This window comes from Pieris napi, chromosome 6, assembly GCF_905475465.1.
Source record: "Pieris napi chromosome 6, ilPieNapi1.2, whole genome shotgun sequence".
NCBI classification, from domain to species: domain Eukaryota; kingdom Metazoa; phylum Arthropoda; class Insecta; order Lepidoptera; family Pieridae; genus Pieris; species Pieris napi.
In genome coordinates, this window is record NC_062239.1 from 5,053,667 (window position 1) to 5,062,922 (window position 9,256).

A 9,256-nucleotide genomic window follows, 5' to 3' on the forward strand; every position below is an offset into this window, starting at 1 on the left:
GTTAAAACTAACATTAAAATTATGTTCACACAACTTTTATTATCAAAAAATCATTTGATCTTTAGATTTTGATGTTGTATTTACAAAATATGGAATTCATATATAACTGCGAAGCGCTCTTATTCCGTGCCCCACAATAGGAAATTTTTGTTTTTTTTGTTTTGTTTACTAACCAATACTAACCAGTACTTAAGTACAATTTAGAGTAGGTACTGAAACTACAGATGGATATAATCTGAAATTAAGAAGTAATTATTATTATTCCTAGTATATGAACTTCGTGGCTTCTAATATTCACATTGGTATTCGGTAACTACATAATCTATTCTAATATATAAAAATAAGTCGGGTTTTCCTTCCTGACGCTATAACTACAGAACGCACGAACCGATTTCCACGGTTTTCAGAAAATTCAGGCAAATTTCAACAGAAAAGCGGGATCACCAAACGAAATGTTACATAAAAACGAAACGAAACGATGGTGGCGAAACGGAGTTCGCCGAGTTTGCTAGTTCGGTATATAATCGTTCAAAGTCAACAAATACTGTAAACTTGCGGCAAGTCAAATTTTCTTGTCGGGCGCCTTGCGGGTTTGCACCAAGATATAGCGATGTTTACATTATCTAATTAATTTCATAGCACGTATTAAAGAGCTACCACAAAAACTCATTAACCACATTAACACATCATATTCTTATTTCGAAAATTTAAATTACATGGATGCTATTCGTTCAGATACGCTAGAGATTTCCCCTGTGTAGTGGATGACTAAAATACAATTCCGTGGCACTAACGGTAAATAGTTAGATTAATATACATTTCTGTATACGAAGGCACAAAATGGCGACTATAATAATTAATGTTCGTCGGCACTCTCTAGTCATTATATTTCTAAAGATTTATTGTAGTCATTAAAAGTCATAGCAATATTTTTATATAATTTCAATTGATTCTTGATTATTTATCGTCCCTGAAGGTCGTCGGTTCAATTGCACGATATGATGCACAAAATGCTCAACAACTGGCTGGTTAAGGTCGAGTGTTGTATATAATATACTCAAGCGGAAACACTTTGGTAGTAAAAAGAAATAAAAAAGCTATAAACAGTCTTTAAACAGATTGCCCCTTACACCAACGTGGTAGCAGGACTAAAAATAAAAATTACGTGTCGAAAAATAAGATTTTGTTTGTTTATCTTGTAAAGATAGTAAAAAGTTTCAGATAGTAAATATAAACTTCGATAAAGTCATGCATATTTATTTATACCAAAAAGAACTATACAACATCACTGTACATCCGATCATATACTTAAAAGCTGAGATACGGTAAAAAGCTTTTATCGCTTTTGTACCTGGCATGTATACAATAAAAAAAAAACGTTATAGATCAATCATCTCTTTGATTTTAATAAACAAATATTTTCTTCTAACAGCTTAATGTAATACGAGGCTTGGGAATATTAAAACACCCACTCCCTCCTAACTTAAAGCAACCATTGAAATATTACACACACACTTAGAGAGAGAGAGAGAGACACACACAAACACACACCAAATTTATTTTTACGACTCCGTTTGCAATGTTTTCTTTTAGCACTTAATACTTATTTTCTTCTATTGTATCTTATCACAATGACCTGATCGTACGTGTTCCGGTCCAGTGGTGGAGAGGCTGGCAATCTGTCACTCAGGTCTCCTGTTACAGAGACCAGTCTCTCACATACACTTCCTAATGTTATCATCTTAGTTTAATCATAATAACCTTGTATGTATATTGTATACGTATAAGTGAGAGAAGAAAATAAAGATTATTATTATTATTTATTATTTGAAAAAGCGTCGATTGGTACTAACTGTTGCACCCGGGATTTGAATACGAGATTTAACCAGTAAGGCGTCAAGTACTTAATAATAAATACAATGCGTATCTGTATAATATATAATACACCAAAGATATTAATTTGAATTATGTAACATACATCTTACCAAACCTAAAGGAGCCACACACCTTTTTTTATTTTGTCATAACAATTTGAATTTCGAACTCAACAGCTACAGTGGTAAATGTGTGTATTTTTCCACCATGAATAAATCATGACGCAAATCCCCTAATCACAGCCACGCACGTACAAGTCAGTCCCTGTAAATTCCAAGTATTACTTGACTAAACCAAAATTCTTATGATCACCGCCCACTGTATCCTTGTGAAAAAACATGTAAAATGTGAAAGGTAATAATTTAACCTTCATTTTGAACTTGTACCATATTTATTTCGTATTTGATTAAACGAAAGTGCTCGCAAAAACATTATATTTCTGAAATTCAGTGAGGTAACCGCATTTTAGATTTAAGCCGTCTGAAATATACAATATACATATTTAGATACCAAACTAATTTAAAGCCTGATTATTTAACAGATGGGGACCAAAAGATACCTTTCTTTAGCTCATCAAACGATCTATAGTTAAATTATTTTTGTTGTATATTTCGATTGTTTTCAGCGCTCAGAAACAGTAGGAAAGGTGGTGGTATCTTAGTTTATGTAAAAAAGAAACATAAATTTAGTATACAAATTGTAAAAAGCCAACATTTCGAGAATACACTCTTTACCATCACAACTCAGACGAAATACACTGCGCATATTTGTGCTATTTACCGCCCACCTAGCCTAAGCAAGAGCCTGTTTATTGACGAACTTCATAATATCATTAAGAGTAACTGCCAGAAAAATATAGACTTGTATCTATTGGGGGACGTTAATATAAACCTAAAGCTAGACATTCCTATAAAACATAAATATTGCAACACATTACACAGTTTAGGCCTTATGTGTGGGATCACAACATACACTAGGGCAGAACTATACAAAGGAATCGTTACAAAATCATGCATAGATCACATATACGCTCGATCCCAAACACACGACCTATACACTGCAGCGGTTGGCACAAAACTAGCGGACCATCGAGCGATCGTGCTCGCTTGCACTAAAGCACAGCTACAGGATGTTCCAACATATAAAACATTAATTGACAAAAATAAATTAACGACCCTTCTAGAGCAAATTGATTGGAAGCCGACAGTAGAAATGAAGTGTCCTATTGGCATATACAACTTCATACAAAATAACATAACTCAAGCATATAAAAAATCAGAATATACAGTTAAACTTAAATCTAACACTCATCGAAACAGTAACCATTGGATTAATAATAGAATTATTAAAGCATGTCATTACAGGGATAAACTTTTTACTCAATATATAAAAGATCCAAACAACTTAATACTTAAACAAAAATATAATAAAACCAGAAATTATGTCAATAAATTAATAAATAAAACTAAAAATAAAACACTTAGAACCAATATAGCAGCTAATAAAAACAATCTAAAAAATTTATGGGATATATTAAACCAATTAACAGGAAAAATTAAAACATCCATTGACGTAGCTATACAAAACTCATTTGAAAATCAAAATGTTACGTGTAAAGATATTGCAAATAATTTTGCAACTACCTTCCACAATAGTATCAGTAATATTACAACCAACTGTGTAAATCCACTGTTGGATACAAGTTTATACCGGCGAGCAGAAAATACTAGTATGAGATTTCAGTCAGCAGACCCTAAATCTGTTGCAAAGATAATAAAATCATTAAACGACAAAAAATCTCCAGGCGCAGATAGAATACGAACTATAGACATTAAAATGTTATGCAATAAAATAAACGTAGCCATAGCTAATCTTATTAACACGAGCATTTACATTGGACAATATCCTAATTTATTAAAAACAGGTATAGTACGACCAATATACAAAAATGGTAGCAAAAAAAACTACAATAATTATCGTCCAATAACTATACTGCCAACAATCAACAAAATAATTGAAAAATACATATGTGGACAAATTCAAAGTTATTATAAAAAACACAATATTCTTTCTAACAAACAATACGGATTTCAACCAAATAAAAACACCACACAATTACTATCCGCATTCACAGATCATATTTATAAGCACTTAAATAAAAAGGATCATGTCCTGGTAGTGTTTATAGATATTATAGTAAGGCATTCGACACATTAAGGCACAGCGTAATCCTACAAAACCTAAATGACTGCGGAGTACGAGGAAACCTGCTCAAGTGGTGTGAAAACTATCTGCAAGATAGAACTTATCGTGTTAAAGTGTGCAACGAAGAAAGTTTCCCAATATCCATAACAGAAGGTACGGCTCAGGGCTCAGTGATTGGACCCTTGCATTACCTTACCTACGTTAACACATTACCTAACATAATAAAATATTGCCAGATATTCCAATTTGCAGACGATACATGCCTAGTAGCCGCTGGGGCTAACATACAAGAAGCAGAAACAAATCTACAAGCTGATTTCGATACATTGGCTAAATGGTCCCACGACGTGGACGTTTTATTCGGACTTGTACTAAATCCGAATAAAACAAAGTTCATGCATATCCGATCCAGTCACAATCTAAGCGCACGTACACCCCACTTAATCTTACACAACCACATTTGTGCACATTCCTATAACTCGTACCTCATCAACTGTAACTGCAACGCCTTAGAATTAGTTCATAACCACAAATACCTGGGGCTTACAATAGATGACCGAATGTCTTGGAAAATGCACATTAATTCTGTCTGTGAAAGGCTAAGAGCGATACTTGCCAAATTCACTATAATAAAAAATAAAAAACCTCTCAATACTCTGCTACTGCTATACAAAGCACTAGCAGAATCTATTATAACAATGGACTTTCAAGCTATGGGAGAACATGCAAAACTTATCTTAATCAAATATTTTCATTACAAATACGTATTTTAAAAGCAATTGCTCCTTACAAAATAAAATCACAATATAAAGAAGACTATAGAAAGCTATTTGCATTTTTCAAAATTATACCTATACAAGAGAAAGTGCAGCTAGCATTATTAAATGAAAACTACTTTACAGACAATTACCTTAAAACAACTAAAACTCACTATCACTATACAACACGTAGAAAATTAAAAAACGAATTTCTTTTACCAAAATACAATAATTTATATGGGAAAAAAACATTAGACTATATTATTCCAAATCTATTAAACTCGTTACCGGCTGCGCTATTTGCTAATGTAACAGGAAACAATATCAAATTTAAATTAAAAAATTACTTTATAAGTCAAACAATTACAAATTATGCATAACTAAAAGTAGGACGTCGTCATTTAGTTCATGTTCGAATATGTAAATTCGAATACACATCCTGTATTCGAATGAGAATTTCTCGTCAAGAACAGGTTTCTTGCATCGGCTGTGGAGCGTCATTGTTTCAATTGGTATATGTTGTTCGTGCAATTTTTATGGTTTATTGGTGGGGGTGTTATATTGTATAGTATGTCACTGGCCTGAGTGTGTAATAGGTTAATTATTTAAATATTTTCGACGACCTGGTGGACGGAAAAACTGTGTCCAGTTTGTGTTTCCACCACGCCAACTTCTTTCTATTTAGAATCATGTATAGAATAAATAAATAAATAAAAATAATTTAAGTTTTAACTAAAAGCATTAAGAAACCGATGGTTAACAATTACTTAAGACAGTTATTTAAGTAAACACATTTCTATTGCTAACAAAATATTACAGTATTAAAAACTGAATAATAATAATTACAATGTACTATTTTGTTTATGCAAAGACATATTATAACAAATAATAGTATATGCTATGAACATTATAGTGGACTTCGTACCAGATTGCAGAGTTCACAATAGACAAGATGCAAGTTTCGTACTAAGTTAGGATTTCATCACAGGAACTACTGGTTCTGTTGGATAATTCCAAGAAAGTTCATACTACAACAAATGTAAAAACTTTGCTTTGGTTATCAAGAGTTACTTAAAATATTTTTATAAGTCACTGCGCATTATTCAAAAATTTAAATGTAAAATTTTTCATATAAAGCATTATTGTACAAATATCATCTAAAGCAACTCGATAAATATTTATAGCTTAAATACTAATCGAGTCCTACATGTTTCAAGTAACTTCGAAAGTTCCAAATTGTTTGAAAGGGTCTAACCTGTCGTGATGCCAACGACAATCCTTTAATTAATTAAGGGCGGTCCTTTGAGAATTGTGATCAAACTATTAGATGTAATATGTCAAAAAGGTAATTCGGGAAAGCAGAATCTGTGTTTAGTTTTTCGTATCTTCAGAAATGACGCGACAACATCTGACTAAGTGGCTGCACTGAGTGCGATTCAAGGCACAATGTAATTCTGTAGTTCTAGACAAGAGCGCGAGAAAGCGGCCTTGTAAAACTTTGGCGTGCCACTACTCCAGTTTACGCTCTCTGGCGCTCTGTACAATCCTCCAGAACTTTGAAAATCTTAGCCAATTTCGATGGAACAATAGCTCTTATTATTTGATCAAGAAAGCATTTAATGTAACAAGTATAGTACTATAGAATATTTCAGTGATTGCTGCTTCTGAAATCCCTTTGAATATGTGTTTCGTGATAATTATATGCTGCTAAGGAGCTCAACTAGTCTCAAATCAGACCGTCAACGTATTCACTAAATCAAAATTAATAAGTCTTTGCAACACAATTTTCCGGAGATGTAACAGATTGTAGTAATTGTAAAGATACAGAATTCGAGTAAATCGGTGACGGCGTCGAATGAGGTACACTATTCGGTTATGGTGATGGCGATGGATGACTATTCGAAGTCTGAGATACAATGCGGTTAAAAACTTGAGGGCAAGTGTTAATTTGTACTGAGTCCCTGTTTAGTGTCCCAAGTTCAGCTTCGAAAAGAATTTCGTTGATTGCCTTTTCGGCGAGCAGTCTTTGAGTTGGCATCAATTTATTTAGCTTATGAGCCCAATAAACAGCAGTAGGATCTATATTTGGGAATGATACACTTGGAGACTCAGATTGATGCGATGATTGCGACAAATAATTAAAGGCTTTTTCGAGAAGATCATTCTGTCTTGCTACTGGCCCCTTCTTCTTAAGTTTTTTTGATGGCGGAGCGGGTACACCCATAGAAGAAAATGAAGGCTCACTTTGTTCTTCTTCGTTTTCAGACTTAACCAATTCAGAAAACTCGCTCTGAAAAAATAAATGGGTACTTATTATTACTAATAATCTACGTAATTTTCGGGTGCCAACAACAAAAGAAGAATGGATGGACATTGCAAAGGACTTTGAAACATTGCATGGTTTTTACAACTGTCTTGGCGCGCTTGATGGAAAGCATATAAAAATTGTACATCCTCCGGATTCTGGATCTCTTTATTACAATTATAAAGGTTACCATAGTATAGTTCTTATGGCACTGGTAAATACGAAAAAAGAATTTATCATGATTGATGTCAGCTGCAATGGACGAATTTCCGATGGTGGTGTCCTTTTTTATACCAAATTTTGGGATTCTTATGCCAGAGGCAGCCCCACTGCCAAATACTACAGAAACATTTCCATTTGTAATTACAGCAGACGAGGCTTTCGCCCTTGGGCCTAATTTGATGAAACCCTATGCGTTAAAAAATGCCACAAAAGAGGAACTAACATTTAATTACCGTTTATCAAAAGCTAGAGGTGTGGTTGAGTGTGCATTTGGAATATTAGCTGCTAAGTTCGGTATTTTTCAAAAAGCTATATGGCTAACACCTGCAAAGACTACAAAAGTGACTACTGCATGTTGTTATTTACATAATTATTTACTTAAAACAGAACCACACTTTTATCTTTCGTCAAGTGAAGATAACGTTCGTCAAAATAATAATGTATTACAAGTAATGCAACGTACGACATACAGAAATACATTAAAAAGTGCTAAGATGCTGAGAGACAGATTCTGTCTTTATTATAACGCCAATGAAATGTAATTATTAGGTTATGTAGGTATGTATATAAAAATATAAACTTACCCTATCAATCGGCTTTTCATTTTTATTCAAAAATTTCAGCATATGAAATACCCAAGACTTTGGATTGTATACATTTTCAGCTGCAACACCCGATCGCTTCGAATCTGTTATTTTTTTTAATTCTTTTCTATAGTTCGATTTTAATGAATTGATCTTGGCAATCACGTCTTTAGCTGTCGCGCCTGGTTTAATTTTCTTATAAATTTCAAGCAGCTGCTCATACGCATTCGCCCTTTTCACTTTATTAATTCTGTTTGCATTTGAGCTGTCCCATATCTCAGGTAGTGTTTCTAATACAAGTATAAATTCTTTCAAGTGTTTTTGGTCGTTTGTTTGAAGTGCGGCGGGCGCCGACTCAATATGCGCGTCCTCTTCCATCGCTGGCAGAATAAATACTGACGCGATAAATATCGACCAGTCACTAGACGCTCGATATTTATCGACGATAAGCGATACAGATCGTTGACTTTTAGATTTCTAGAATTCCAGCGATCCGTATCACGATACGTGATACGCCTGTACTACACATCGTGATTCTGGATAACGATCCAAATATCACGATAAATAACGAGCGTGTAGCATTCGCCTATACGCTTGTACTACACATCGTGATTCTGGATCACGATCCAAATATCACGATAAATATCGAGCGTGTAGCATTCGCCTTTGTCTTGTCAAAAATATTTTGATTCGTATATTTATATTGTATAAATATGTGTATCATAATTTAAATTTGAATCCTTTTACTAATATCATGCCTTCGATGAAAAAATATTGCACAAAAATGATTAACTATGACAATCGAATAAAAGCGACAATTGATTAAATTTGACTTCGCAAAGATTAAATCTAAAATTGTAATCGGATTACAGTATCGGCGGACTATATAAAATTAATAAATCATGATTCTACAATATGAATTTGTCTGGACTATGTGACTTCATAAAATAACACATGTAAAGATTTAAATTAAGAAAGTTATTGAAATTATTATTTAGAAAATATTGAACGGAGATAGATATATTTAGTTATTGCACACATATAATGTTATGTCAAGAGGACACAAAGCTATTTAAAATTGAGTTTTTATGATGTTTTTCAAGCTAATTCACCTAATCCAACATCAAATCTAAATATCTTTTTGATAAAAATATTTCTTCACAAAACTTCAAAGATATCAGGTTCCAAATGTTCCAAAGAATAATCTCAATTGACTATCAAAATGTTTCTGAAACATCTATTTTAAGCTTGCCATGATTTAATAAAAAATTGCCAGAATAACATTGATAATATAAGTAATCGCATTT

At 33.0% G+C, this 9,256-nt stretch overlaps 1 protein-coding gene across 1 annotated transcript; it reads right to left on the reverse strand.

Annotated features, from left to right (window-relative positions):
- Positions 1 to 4,786: 4,786 nt before the first annotated feature.
- LOC125050693 lies at positions 4,787 to 8,339 on the reverse strand. Its single transcript, XM_047650696.1, has 2 exons — positions 7,950 to 8,339; positions 4,787 to 7,128 (listed from the first exon to the last, which is right to left on the reverse strand). The coding sequence occupies exons 1-2, from the start codon at positions 8,325 to 8,327 to the stop codon at positions 6,712 to 6,714; spliced, it is 795 nt and encodes a 264-aa protein (XP_047506652.1). The 5' UTR covers positions 8,328 to 8,339; the 3' UTR covers positions 4,787 to 6,711.
- Positions 8,340 to 9,256: the final 917 nt, after the last annotated feature.

Excerpts from the sequence above, each read along its gene's own strand:
- LOC125050693 (XM_047650696.1), bottom strand. The coding sequence starts at position 8,327 with ATGGAAGAGGACGCGCATATTGAGTCGGCGCCCGCCGCACTTCAAACA. Across the intron at positions 7,129-7,949 it reads ATGAAAAGCCGATTGATAGG|AGCGAGTTTTCTGAATTGGT; the intron begins GTAAGTTTATAT and ends TTATTTTTTCAG.